The 15,173-nt window shown below is 36.0% G+C and overlaps 2 protein-coding genes across 2 annotated transcripts; both read left to right on the top strand.

Annotated features, from left to right (window-relative positions):
* The first annotated feature begins 829 nt into the window (after positions 1 to 829).
* Positions 830 to 6,185, top strand: LOC147401025 (uncharacterized). Its single transcript, XM_086442124.1, has 3 exons — positions 830 to 1,297; positions 3,194 to 3,472; positions 4,956 to 6,185. Exons 1-3 carry the CDS (start codon positions 1,058 to 1,060, stop codon positions 5,970 to 5,972), a joined length of 1,536 nt encoding a protein of 511 aa, XP_086298250.1. The 5' UTR covers positions 830 to 1,057; the 3' UTR covers positions 5,973 to 6,185.
* Positions 6,186 to 8,796: 2,611 nt separating this feature from the next.
* Positions 8,797 to 11,408, top strand: LOC147401024 (L-tryptophan--pyruvate aminotransferase 1-like). Its single transcript, XM_086441666.1, has 4 exons — positions 8,797 to 8,918; positions 9,052 to 9,361; positions 10,215 to 10,501; positions 10,890 to 11,408. The coding sequence occupies exons 1-4, from the start codon at positions 8,797 to 8,799 to the stop codon at positions 11,368 to 11,370; spliced, it is 1,200 nt and encodes a 399-aa protein (XP_086297792.1). The 3' UTR covers positions 11,371 to 11,408.
* Positions 11,409 to 15,173: the final 3,765 nt, after the last annotated feature.

Raw genomic sequence — 15,173 nt, 5'->3', positions numbered from 1 at the left:
CCTCTTCGTCTCTTTCTCTCTCTCTCTCTCAATCATGGCCCAACCTTCGAGCTAGATCTCTCCTCCTCTGACAGATGAACTCGACATCGTCATTCTAACCATCAGGAACCTCGACTTCTTGGAGCAGTGGAGTCCTTTCTTCCAACCGTACCACATGATCATCGTTTAAGATGGAGATCCAACTAGAACGATCTGAGTCCCTGACAGGTTTGATTATGAGTTGTATAGCCGAGACGATGTGAATCGGATCTTAGGACCTAATGCCAATTGCATCTCCTTCAAGGATTCGGCTTGTCGCAGCTTCGGATTTCTTATTTCGAAGAAGAAGTATATTTTCAGTTTTTCACCATTGACGACGATTGCTTCGTCAGTTGACTCTTTAAATAGCGAATTTTAATTTTTTTAACTTATTTTGAATCAGTTTAGTTCAATCGAGTCAACCAATTTGAGATTTCTAGCCGTGATTTATGGTTTAGGGTACAAGAGGCAGAATTTTTTCTATTATTTTTCCCCTTTCTTCAATTGATTATCTCCATCTGCAATTGCTAACAAATTTTTTCTATTATTTTTCCCCTTTCTTCAATTGATTATCTCCATCTGCAATTGCTAACGAAGGCATTTTCCATTATTTTACTGATTAATTGTGTTTTTTTTTTCAACCCATGGAACCGAACCGAACCAAATCGAATTAAGGTCGATTTGGGTTGATTCGGTCCTAGATCAAATCGGTTCGGTTCTGATTCTTATATCATGAAACCGACCTTAGTCGATTCGGTTCTGATTTTGCTCTAACCCAAACCAACCCGAACCAAGTTGCACCCCTAATATTCAGGGCACGAAATGGAAATAAATCATTCTTTATTTTTAATTGGGGTGTGATAAGTAAAAGTTTGGGTACCAATAAATCTATGTACTTTATATTCCAAAAGAAATCGACTTCTCTACGAAGAAAACTCAAGTCGGTCTCTGGAAGATCCTCAAACCTGTCAATTTCAAGATTTCATCGATCTCTGAATCGAATTTCAGGGGGAAAAGGAACAAGATTGAAGAATTCTATATGAATTATTCGCAGTTTATGGACAAGCAGATAATGGGTCTTTCGGGATCTCAAAACAACGATTTCTTCGACATTGGCGGTGGAAAGAAAGAAATCAAAGAAGAGATTCTTCCCAGCTACGGTTTCCAACCAATTCGATCTGTCGGAGATTCGCAGTTGGTAAATATCGATGGGAGCAATGTTGGTGGAACCAGAGTTTGGAAGTCGGCCGATTCCAACTCCAATTCAACGAATCTTGGAGTAAGTTTTGCAATTTTTAGTTTTTTGGATGTGATTTTTTGATTTTTTGATTTTTTAGGGATGGTTTTAGTTGGGTTTTGGAGGAGTAAGTTATTAGGTAATTTTTTTTTTTCGGCCGATTCCAACTCCAATTCAACTGATCTTAGGTAAGTTCTGTAATTTTTTATTGCATGTGAAAAAAAATTGATTTTTAGGGATTTTTGTTAGATGATTTATTGGGTTTTGGAGGAGTAAGTTATTAGGCATTTTTATGTTTTTCAAGATTGTTTTGTGAGTAATTATTAGACTCTGCTGGTTTTAGGGAAGATTTTTAATTTAAATTTACGAGAAATTGTTGATTAGTGAGGTAGTCTATCTATTTCTGGTTACATTTTATCCTCAATGTGGCGCACTGATTTGTAGAATATAGAGAATTATAAAGAATGATCTAATCTCACCCCTTTGAACCTTTTTTTTAAAAATAATTTCCATGGATATGATTTGTTTGTTTCTCGACATTTTAAGCTTAGGGGGGGCATTGCCCCTAAGATTCTAAATTGTTGGTTAAAGTTGAGGTGTGCTTCTTAAATGATGCGCGACTGAAGCATCCCAATAAAAAAGAAAAAGAGACATTGATTACAGTGGAGGGGGTAGATTTGTTTATTTGAGGACTCTTCAATTAGTGATAGATATAAGATACAATTGAATGGAGGATTAGGATTTGTTCATCCAACCCCATATTTGTTAGGATGATGCTTGGTGATAATTATGATTTAATTTCTAAAAATGGATACTCTTTCTAAAATAAGTTTAAGAAAAAAAAAATGATGATGACTGAGTGAATGTTTCTGGTTTGGTCATGTACAGTGAAGACCAATAATATCATCAATAAGAATGAACACTTTGGTGCAAGTTGAGGGCTCTAAAAGGGCAAGAGGATGACGAAAATGATATGGATGAAGGTTGTAAATGAATATTAGAAGTCCATTTGGATAGAAAGTAGAAAGTAGCTAGGAAGAAAGTAGTTTTGGAAGAAAGTAATTTTTCAAAGTAGAAAGTAGTTTCCTTTTGCTTTTTAAAAAGTAAGGATTTTTTACTCTTAAAAAGTAGTTTTCTAAAATGAATCCAAACAGACTTTTTAACTTTTTAACTTTCAAAAGTCAAAAAGTTCCTTTTTTGTGTGTATCCAAACGGGCTCTAAATATGCATCGAGTGTAGTTATGGTTCATGATACAATTGAATGGCTACATAAAATTCATGTTGCCACCACCCCCGGTAATTGGGATTAGGTGTAACAATGAGGAGGAAAGTGTGTACAATGTTATGAAACTTGCACTTTCTAAAATGGCCATTCGGATGTTCACCCGGTTTTGTTCTTTCTCCCCATTCTCTTAATAGTTCCTTTTTCGTCGGTTTTACCGAAATTTTTTCCCCTTGGGAAGAAAGTTGGGTCATTTAGCCTAGACTGCCTGAATTATTTTGTGAATATTCTACTGACTTGTTCCTTCGTACCTTTTTTTACCTTTTAATGGATCTGAATACGCTTTTATGATGATGGTTATATCCATGGTTGAATGTTTCATACCGTCTCGGCTCAAACCAGAATGAGACATAGGTCCCTAAACATTCCATGTTTCACAAGTGTCTCAGTCGAAACAATGTTGGCTTTTCTCCTGAATCAGACAATGCCTCACTACAAAATTTTAATCCTGCTCATAGCCTTATATTTTGATCACAAATGATTAGATTAACCATATCTTTTTCTGGACTATATATTGTGGTCTATACAATATCTATTGGTTTACTGATTTGTAAGTGTTTTGAGGGAAGATGGTGATTTTATTGTTATATTTCTCCCCCAATTAACTGCTATTGATGAACTGTTAACTTCTTGTTGGTGCTTTCACGTCCATACAGACTTATGGGTCTCTAGATTCCAGTACATCTGCAAATGTCACTCAGGAGAAAGATTGTCGCACCTACGATTCAGTGACGATGTCTGAGATTGATCAAACAATGAAGAAGCACACTGATACTCTTCTATGTGCGTTGGAATGTGTCAGTGCACGATTATCACAGCTGGAGAGCAGAACTCGGTACCTTGAGAGTTCTGTGGACGATGTTAAGATATCTATCGGAAATGATCATGGTAACACTGATGGAAAATTGAGACAGCTGGAGAATATTCTACGAGAGGTATCTTTCACTTCTACAATTTTTTTTTTAACTGCTGGAGGGCTACACCAAAAAGCATGTCTCATCTTCTCCTTCTGAGGTCAATTCAGGGAAGTATTGGATTCTATTATCCGGCTTATTCTATTGAATTGAAATTGACAAAGAATAAATAATTGAAATACTGGGGGGAGGAATAAACAGCAATGTTCCTATCATTTGTGAATATTCATGTTACGTTTGTAACATGAATATATGCATCTTTGAGGTGCATTATATCATATGGCATCTATATTAACACATAAAGGGTAGCAGGGTTCTTGACTATTATATGAAACTGAAGGTCTCTCTCCCCAAAAGATGTCCTTGTCAAAATGTAACAATCATTAAATTCTCGAGGATTTAAAGTTCATATAAGATATTTTAGAGTATATATGGGGGTTTGAAAAACATTTGAACTCTGATACATCTAAAGAACTCTTGTCCACAAGTTTCTTACATGTGGTGCTTCCTAAATTTTCTCTTTTTTACACCAATGCATGTTTTTTTTCCTATTTAGAAGATAATAGACACTTTTTAGCAATTACCTTTTTTTTCTTCAAGATTAGTCAAATTCACGTAAATTTTGATCCAATAGTCTCTTTGCAGCAAAACCAATCCTTTAGAAAGCCCTTGAAAGATTGTTCCAGTGAACATTACGATTTGCTCTCTCTTATAGAAATAGAAAAGAGTTAATAATGAGTATTACTGGAAAGATCTTTCAATAGCTTTACAATGGATAAAATTTTTTCTTTATAATTAGTCCAAAAGCACTTGACTTTTGGTCCTTTAGTCACTTTGTAGCAAAAATGGATCCGTTAGAAAGCTCTTGAGATATCTTTCCAGTGATATTCATTGCTAACTATTTTCTTATTTCTGTTATAAAAATCAAAATTTTCCTAATTATGAAATTGATATTTGCTTCTTGTTTAGAATTCCTACATCACATTTCTAAAAGTTCTTTTTTATGAATGATGAGTGATAAAAAAGTAGTAAAGCTCTTTTCAGTGCACATTTACTGAAGAAGGTAAGTTTTTTAAACTTGTCTAGCCCCCCAATTTCTTTTAATTTCAGTTAGTCACCTTGCTACATCTAATGAATGCCGACGACAATGGAAAATTGCCAATTTATTCAATTTTATATGTTTGAAGTATACATATTGGCTAATAGTTGGAGGAAGAAGTTTATAGCATTCTGTGTGCTTGAGCATGGTATGTGCTTTTGGAATAATTCCTTTTCGGGAGCAAAGAAGACAAAAATCCTGGGTTCAATTTTTCTTTCAAGTGAGTGGATGCAAGAGTTTTGGATTGTGGCAATACTTTGGCAATCTCATTTGTAGGCATTTTTAATAAGAGAAATGCTCAATTGATTTTTGTATGTAGTCAGTAGGCTGCTATACGTGTTATTCTCTACCCATCTTGCTTGATTATGCCGATGTGCTCAATTATTGTTGATGAATCCCTTGTAGGTACAAACAGGTGTGCAGTTTCTACGAGACAAACAAGAAATAGCGGAGGCTCAGCTTCAGCTTGCAAAGCTGCAACGACCCTCCTCCAAAGGACAACACCAATCAGAAAACCAGAAGAGTACCGAGCAGACAGATTCTGCTCCTCAGCAATCTTACCAACCACTTATGCCTCCTGCTGCTCTCCCACAACCATCTCAACCACTTCCAGCTCTCCCTCTTGGTGCATCACCACTGCAACAAAGTACACCTCCATTGCCGTTTCCTTCTCAACTACCCGAGAACCAGATCCCCTCAATCCAACAGCGAGACCCTTACTTTCCACAACCCAATCAACACTATCAATCAGCCCCTCAGCTTCCTCAGTACTCTCAACCAACCCATCAACCTCAACAGCATCCACGTGTCGGTCCTGTTAATCCACCTCCACAACCCCAATTACCATTAAGTCATCATCTCGAAGAAACGTCTTATATGCCACCTCAGAACTACCCCCCAAGCAACCGTCAACCGCCTGCAATGTCTCAGCCAACTAGTGGTCCCCCACCCTCCCAACAATTCTATGGTGCTCCTCCCAATCCCAACATGTATGAGCCTTTGTTAAGTAGAGCCAGCTCAGGTTTTTCCTCTGGGTACAGCTCATCGTCTGGGCCTAACTTTAGTGATTCCTATCCATACGGAAGCTCAACGATGAAATTACCTCACGTTTCCTCATCTTCAGCTCCAAGTGGTGGTGGAAGCAGTTACCCACGTCTCCCAACGGCTCAGATATTACCACATGCATTGCCAACTGCCAGCAATGATGTTGGTGGATCAAGTTCTGGTGGGTCTGGGAACAAGGTCCCGATTGATGATGTGATTGATAAGGTGGCTTTGATGGGGTTCTCAAGGGACCAGGTGAGGGCTACAGTGAGGAAACTGACGGAGAATGGTCAATCGGTTGACTTGAATGTGGTGCTCGATAAACTGATGAACAATAGAGAAGTTCAGCAGCCTCAGAAAGGTTGGTTCAGTCGGTAATGCGTTTGGTATCCTTCATTTGTTTTATACAAAGCTATGGACTCGCTGTTTCTTGAACTTTCTATCTTTGTTGGTAAACCCTTTATTCGGATACAAATAAGGTTTTTCCCCCCCTTCAATCGCTGTTTTTTGTTGGTAGTCTTAATTGCAATAATTGCGGTTTTGGAATCTCATGTTACGCTTGTCTGTAATTAAACTTTATTTTTCTGATTCCTTAGTATTTTTCTGAAGCACAGTTTCAGAGCTGTAATACCCATTAAATTTGTTGATAAACACAATGATATTGACAAGTTTTTCAGTGAAACATAAATCCATTACCCTCAAACATTCAGCAATAACCTGTGTTCTGAAATTCATTAATAGTGAAAATAGTACATTAGTGTTCTCATGCAGGCACTTCCTATGGTTCAAATCTTTGTTCTGTTTTGGGATCTTTTGAGTAGGGCCTAAAATGGATTGGGTTTTATCCGAAATATAAAATCCAAGTGATAAGAATCTGATTTTAGCAGATTTGGTTCTTTCAAGTATGTCCGAATTAAACAATAGTTCTGATATGGGTTGATGTCCATCCAAGTCAGATACGGATCCATCCCTATATCCACTAGGATCAGAATGATATATCATTATGAAAGTTATATTTTTATATTTTTATATTTTTTAAGATATATTTCTTCAATCACTGCAGTGGCCTTTCCCTTCAAAAAGGGAGAGGTGAAATAGTCATGACTGGTTTGAAATTAATTGACCTGAATCAATTAATTTGATTGGATCGGATCGGATTTGGGTTTAGTGAAAGCAAAATGGTTTGGATACGGTTTTAGCTAGTAGGATTCTATTCGGATCTGGATCCGAATAAAAATTCAGACATGGATATACTTGTATCTGTCCTGAATCGGACCTGTTTTAAGCCTTATAGTTATAGGGGAACTTTTGGTTCTGATTGAGGCCATAATGAAATATTGACCCTGAAACATTTTGGTTTTTAAAATATTTTTGTTTCTTTAGAATATTTTTGAAGTTCTCTCTTGCAATGTTTGTCTCGACTGAAACATTGTCTGGAGAAGATCTAAACCTTGGTGTTGTCAAATTGTTATCTACATTGCGGATGGCCAGCGAGTCTCTCATGATTAAATAGATCATCTAGATCAAATATGACTAATTACCATTTGATTCCTAGACTTCTGCCATACCTGTTTTGCTCTATTTGTCCAAAAGATGGAAACAAACCGGATGCCTACACTACTGCAATGTCACTGGGCCATAGAAGTCTCTTGGTTTATTCTATTTTATGTAAGGCCTATGCATTTCATTTGCAAGGAACAAGAGGAATTGTTTAGAGGGCAATTCGCTGTCTTTAATTTGGCTAGGCAAGCGATGATTAGTAGTTAGTGTGAAGGTGGGTTCAATGAGCACTGAACCTAGGTCCTTCACATGCCTTACCAACTTAGCTAAGTTGAATCAAGCACCAATGGTTAGTGGCTGCCACGGTACAGACCCGGTTCGATAACCATCTAAGGGTTGGTAAGATGGCCAAAACTATACCTTATGAAACAACGGTCTTGAGTTTGAATCCTCCCCTAGAGGCCACCCTCAGGGATTTATCCCAAAATTACCTAGTGTGCGTGGGGGGTGGGTGGTGGTGGTGGGAAGGGACTCCACGTGCCCCAAGGATTAATCTGAGTGCTTTAAGACGTCCGGATACTTGGTTCCAAAAATAAGAATAAAAAAAAAAAACCTTATCTAAAGTGGCACTCTCTAGAAATGTGCAAATTCTCCTCCGAACTTTTGAAAAGAAAAAAAAAACTATCTGGTCTAACTTCATTAATTCGTTATAAATTACCCCTTTAACTAGGTCCAGTGAAACTATTTTTCCTTCAAAAGGAAATAATCCGGGGAATTCCCAATTATGCTCATGAATTAATAGTACAAATGATGAATATGAACTTAAAAAAAAAAAAATCCAAATTCAACTTTATCAGCTTTGTTTGAGATTATATGTGTTTACGTGAATCCCATAAAATTACCAACTTGAGAAATAAAAATTCCTACACTCAGAAACATTTTGATAAATCAAATAGAAGGTGATTCAGCTGTGAGTGAGGGATAATTATTGGCCTTTAAAGAAATAATAGTGTCTCCTACTAAAGAACATCACATGTATCTTCATTTAGAGCATGTGCAATGCATGTGAAACTGTATTTAGACATGCTTGGCAACATTGGCTAAGGAGAGACAACATACAATAAATATTTCTATTTGATTCTAGTTTAAGAAATTAACCAAAGGGTTTTTATACATTCACACTTAGGTGGACACTTAAAGCGTCCAATGCTAATAAGATACTAACATCTGGGAAGAATCACATGTTATTTTGATCACTAATGGTTGCTGTGGTTGGATGTGTATAGATGTGTGATGGGATTCCCTAGGGCAACTAACCTGGACTGGACGACCCTGATTTTTTTATTTTTGCTCTCAATGCTCAACAGAAACTTGGGATCCACCAATCACATGATCCCACGTGTACTGAATGGCATCTCTAATTTACAAAACTACCCTTATGAGACTTGATGTGGCACGTTAGCAAAAAAAAAATCACTCGACAACTCTAATCCCTAGGCAATATTTGGGAGAATTAATGAAACGTGAGAATTTTAAAAAAGATTTCCAAATTTACAAGATATAGTTCACTGAACATCTATAAATGAGACTGATGTGAAGCATTGTTGAGGGAACAAAGAGAGCTTTCAGTGGTTTGTTTCTCTTCTTCTTTGTAATTCCTACTGTTTCTGGAAAAAAAGAGATTTTAAGGTTAAAAGTGAAAATGTGTGGTTTAGAGACACCGGCGCATGTTAGTAAACACACTTCTTCTACTTTTGTTGTGGAAGCAAAACAAAACTGCGTAGTGAAGAAGCTCTCCTCAGACTCAGTTATAAATCTTGACCAGTAAGTCAAATCTAGTTTCGATTGGGTACTTCATGATCCACTGTTTTATGTGTACCCACAAGTTCTTTTTGTTATTTTTCTTATATAACTATACACTTAAAACTGATGATGTAATTATGGGAAACAATTTCAGTGGTGATCCGATGATGTTCGAGGAGTATTGGAAAAGAATGGACGACAAATGTACGATCGTGATCAAGGGATCTCAATCTTTGAGCTATTTTTCTGATATAAAAAACTTTTGCTGGTTTCTAGAGCCTGAATTTACCCAAGAGATTCGAAAATTGCACAATTTGGTAGGAAATGCTGTAACCGAGGATCGCTATATTGTGGTGGGGACAGGATCAACGCAACTCTACCAGGCTGCACTTTATGCTCTCTCACCTACGGATGCACCTGATCCTGATCCCATCAGTGTGGTATCCGCAGTTCCTTACTATTCGGTCAGTCCCATTTCATGTCAACCTTCAAATATATATATATATAGGGAAATGTTCAGCACCCTAAGTTTTACCACACATTTTAACAAACGTTTTTTGTCCTACATGGGTTAGAAGTTTTGGAATGAGCTGATTTTTGGTGAGGATGATCTCTATGATTAGAAGATCATCCTTCCCAAAAATCAGCCCATTCCGAAATGTTTAGCCCCATGTTTACACGTTGAAAAATCGTGGACCGTCCATTTTTTGTAAATCAATTTTGATGGGGTTAGAAGTTTTGGAATGAGCTGATTTTTGGTGAGGATGATCTCCTCACCATAGAGATCATCCTCACCAAAAATCAGCTCATTCCGAAACTTCTAACCCATGTAAGACAAAACGCATTTGTTAAAGTGTGTGGTAAAACTAAGGGTGGCGAACGGGACCCATATATATATATATATATGAGAGCTTTTATTTGCACCCGCATTAAAAATAAAGAAAATAAGTGAATGTTTAAGAATAAGTAAAAGTTGGGGTGCCAATCGAAGCTCTCTCGATTTTTTATTTATATTTTTGCTAGATTTCTAGTTTTTTAGTTTAGGATTTTATGTGAGCCTAATCATAATTGTTATTGATATTGAAATTGTTTGAACCAATATTATAATGTTGAGATTATAATTTGAGCAAAATCTGTGTAATATTTGAAGAGTTTGTTTTAATCTTTAATTGGGGCGTGAGAAATAATTGAAGAAATTGGGGTGTCATAAGTCAAAGTTGGGGTGCCAATAGCAGCTCTTTTATATAAAAAGTTTTATTTTTTATTTTTAATACTCTCTCTAACGTTAACGTATATGTATGTTATTATGATTTGCAGTCGTACCCAACAATGACCGACTATTTGAAATCACGGCTGTATAAATGGGCTGGTGATGCTAACACCTTCAACCACAAGAACAAATCATACATTGAAGTTGTCACTTCCCCCAACAATCCTGATGGTTCTATTAGGAAACCTGTTGTTAATGGGAGTGATCAGGGTTACTTGATCCATGATCTGGCCTACTATTGGCCCCAATACACACCAATCACATCTCCAGCAGATCATGATATTATGCTATTTACAGTCTCCAAAAGCTCTGGCCATGCAGGAACGCGAATTGGGTAAGCTAAATTCCATTATTTTTTATGATTTCTGTTACATTTAATTAATTAATTAATTAAACTATTAAAATTCAGCTTATATATATAGGGTCGGGATCCCTGGACTCCTAAGGATGACTCATGAAAAAAACACATGATCTCAACTCTTTAAATGCAAAATCCAATGGTTGAGAGATCTCCAAGATTTGTGTTAACAAGATACTCATAAATCTTAACCATTGTATTCTGTGTTTAAATGGTTGGGATTAGGTGTTTTTTTTCATGAGCCATTCTTAGGAGTCAACGGATCCCAACTCATATATATATATATATATATATACACAATTATTTAAAATACTAACACTTGTGACCATTTTATTTATTTATTTTTAATAATTTGAATTTTCAGGTGGGCTATTGTTAAGGATATAGAAGTGGCCAAGAAAATGACTAAATTCATAGAGCTAAACACCATTGGGGTGTCTAAGGATTCGCAGCTTCGCGCAGCTAAAATCCTTAACGTTGTATCCGAGAATTGCCAGTATCGCGGGTCTAGAAGGTTTGAGAATTTCTTCGAATACAGTGAACGAATCATGACTGAGAGATGGGCGCGGTTGAGAATAGTTATCAAAGAGAACAACCACTTTAGCCTTCCAAAGTACCCAATGGAGTTTTGTAACTTTTTTGGAGATTACACTGAGGCACATCCAGCATTTGCATGGTTGAAGTCTAAAGGGGAGATAGAGGACCTTGAGAGCTTTTTTAAGGGCCTTAAGATACTCACAAGGAGTGGGAAGAACTTTGGAGTGGACCCAAAGTATGTTAGGGTGAGCATGCTAGATCGAGAGGAGACATTTAATCATTTTCTAGACAAGTTGTCCTCCATCTAAAAATTGGGCGATGGGTTGCTTTGAGTTGTGGCTATATATTTTGTATGTCCTACTAAATTAAAGTTATAGTTAATAAAATAATTCTCTTTGTTCACACATTTAAATTGCCAATATCTCTAAACAAGTAAAGCAATTTTATTTAGCTATAGAGTTGTGATAATCTAATGCTCTTTTTTTTAGACACCCCCATCATAGAACCATAGATCATTTCCTCCGGATAAAGAATAAAAAGATTTATGGTTCTATGTATCTTGAAGCAAATGATCTCCAGTTCTGTGATGGGGACGTCTAAAAAAAAGAGCGTCAGATCATCATTAGTCTCATTTATATTGTGTCATGAAAAACCCAAGGCTTGATTAATTTTCCTAGTGTAGCTACGCTTTGAATCTCACACTCTCTAATTGTTTTAGATAAATTATGTGATTTTAGTAGTATTTTAATTCTCTACTATTGCTTTGTTATCTCCTAATATGTGGTTACATTCATTATTTGTAAGTATATTAGAAACTAATATTTTTTTTTAAATAAATTAAATTTACATAATAAAACATGGGAAATGTTCAGCAACAAACATTTTGACAAACATTTTGGCAAAACATTTTTGAAAATATGGGTTACAGGTTTTGGAATGGGCTGATTTTTGTTGAGGATGATCTCTACAGGGAATAGATCATCATCACCAAAATCAGCCCATTCCAAAACTTCTAACCCATTAAAAATGGTTTACAAAAAATGGACGGTCAACGATTTTTCAACCTATTAACATGGGGCTAGAAGTTTTGGAATGGGCTGATTTTTGATGAGGATGATCTCCTCACCGTAGAGATCATCCTCACCAAAAATCAGCCCATTCCAAAACCTCTAACCCATGTTTTGAAAAATGTTTTGCCAAAATGTTTGTCAAAATGTTTGTTGCTGAAAGGGACCCATAAAACATATCGGTAAATCCCACTCAGTTACAAAAGTTTTGTAGGGATATAAAGATTGAGACAAAAGAAGAGGTTTCATACGGTCCTAATTTATTGCTTTTCCTTTTATCCTTCCCTCAACTTTATTGTCTTTCCTCCTCTTGATAAATTCTAATTTATATAATAAAACACAACTATGGACCCACTCTCTTTATCGGGAGTGGATCCTCAATAGTTCGTTTCTCCTGAAGTTCTATGTAGTGCGGTTAGACAGTGGAGAAAGTGCCACTTGGTAACAACATATAAATCCCTTCTTTCAATATTTTAAAGTTCATTGGCCGTTTGTTTCCAAAACCCTTGATTAGGCTTAAAATCATTTTTTATTAATATATTTTTTTAAGATTTAATGTAGAACATGATTCATATATCCCCGATGTGTTATTTTAACATGACCTCTCCATTGTGGAAATTAAGATCATTACAGGGAACTTCAGGACAAACGACTATAAAGGATCCGCTCCCCTCTTTATCCCTACTCCCCCATAAATAGGGATTTTGAATTCAATATCCCTACAATAAAACACAAAGGTGGACCCACTTTCTTAATCCCCCCTCCCCCATAAATAGGGGTTAGGATTCAATATCCCTATGAATCTTGAGGATTACTTTTGACTTATTTCCTTTCGTTTTCTCTTTATTCTAAAAAATACCCTTCCAACTCTATTGTCTTTCTTTTACTACTTATTTTTCAATAACACCTCTCCAACGTTATTACCTTTTCTCTTCACCCTCTTAACCTCAAAGACGATGCCCATACTAGAAGGACAGTCAAACTCTAGTGCTTATGAAGATGGAGACAATGAGGAATAATTATATAAGACTTCCATAACAAATATGACATTGAAAGCCATTCATTTCAAAGCATAAGTGCAAATTTAAACAAAGACTTCCATAACAAATGAGGCATAGAGAGTTCAAGAAATAATTATATTAGATAAATGCTTTCATTTTATATTGTTTGCTTTTATTATACTTCTGCACAACAATAACATTATCCAATACAATTTTAACATTATTTCATGCATTTTCTTTTAACCGACATTGGATCCAACATGTTGAGCTATATATATACAATTATTTATAATACTGATACTTGTGGCCATTTTATTTATTTAAAAATAATAATTTGAATGTTTCAAGTGGGCTATTGTTAAAGATATAGAAGTGGCCAAGAAAATGACTAAATTTATAGAGCTAAACACCATTGGGGTGTCTAAGGGTTGAGAATTTCCTCGAATATGGTGAACGAATCATGGCCGAGTGATGGATGCGGTTGAGAATAGTTATCAAAGAGAACAACCTCTTTAGCCTTCCAGAGTACCCAATGGAATTTTGTAACTTTTTTGGAAATTACACTGAAGCACATCCAACACTTGCATGGTTGAAGTCTAAAGGGGGGATAGATGACCTTGAGAGCTTTTTTAAGGGCCTTAAGATACTCACAAGAAGTGGGAAGAACTTTGGGGTGGACCCAAAGTATGTTAGGCTGAGCATGTTATATTGGGAGGAGACATTAAATCATTTTCTAGATAGGGTGTCCTCCATCTAAAAATTGGGCAATGGGGTGGTTTAAGTTGGTTGTATGATTTGTATGTCCTACTCAATTAAAGTGATAGTTAATTAAAGAACTCACTTTGATTACACATTTAAATTGCCAATATCTCTAAACAAGCAAAGCGATTTTATTTATCTATAGAGTCATTATAATCTAATGCTCCTTTTTTTTTTTTTCCTGATGCCTCCTTACGCCCCCATCACCGAACCATAGATTATTTTCCTTGGGATAAATAAGAAAAAGATTTACAATTTTATGTATCCCAAGGTAAATGATTTCGGTTCTGTGATAGGGGCATCTGAAAAAAAAAAAAAAAAAAAAAGAGTGTCAGATCATCATTAGTCTTATTTGTATTGTGCCTTGAAAAACCCAATCATCGCCCTCAAGGTCATAGTTTGACTAATTTTACTAGTGCTGCTACACTTCAAATCCCATACTCTCAAATTGTTTGTGATAAATTATGTGATCTTAGTTGCATTTTAATTTTCTCTACTATTAAATCTTTGTTATCTCCTAATATGTGGTTACACTCACTATATGTAAGTATATTAGAAACTAATATCCGTTTAAAAAATAAATTAAATCTACATAATAAAACATAGCGGTGGATCCCATTCAACTACAAAAGTTTTGAGGGGTATAAAGATTGAAACAAAAGAGTAGTCTCCACACAACCTTAATTTATTGTCTTTCTTATTATCCTCCCCTCAACTTTATTGTCTTTCCTCCCCCGAAAAATTCTAGTATAATTTTTTTTTGTTTTTTTGTTGCTAAGTATGCAGATTGTATTTATGAGGAGATATTACAAGAGGGGAACACCCTTAACTTACAAGGTGAAAAAAGGGAAGAGCAAATCTGTCACGCACAACAAACTTCCTAGATATCAAAGGCAAATTATTGAAATCTGAATACAAGTTTGTAGTGCAATTCATTACAGCAGCTTTAGCTAGAGAATCAGCTTGGTTCAGATTGCTTGTATCCACGACTCCATTGACCAAGGAATAGCAACACCTTGCAAACCGTTAGCTATCAACATGGAGTCAGCTTCAATAATAATCACCCTCTTGCCTTGCACGTTGAAGCATTCCAAAGCATTAAGAATGGCTCTACATTCAGCTGTGTTGTTTGATGCGTGACCAACAAACCAACTACCAGCCTGAATAACCACACCATCATTATTCACCTGCTTGCCCAGGATTACCATTAGCTCTACATTCTAGTCTATATAGTAAAACACAAAGGTGGACCCACTCTCTTAATCCCCCCACCCCCAGAAATAG

The sequence above is a fragment of the Akebia trifoliata genome, chromosome 5, assembly GCF_017979445.1.
Source record: "Akebia trifoliata isolate Shusen 1 chromosome 5, ASM1797944v1, whole genome shotgun sequence".
In the NCBI taxonomy this organism is placed as follows: Eukaryota; Viridiplantae; Streptophyta; class Magnoliopsida; order Ranunculales; family Lardizabalaceae; genus Akebia; species Akebia trifoliata.
Note: the sequence above shows the minus strand (reverse complement) of the source record. Positions and strands in the feature narration are given on the sequence as shown.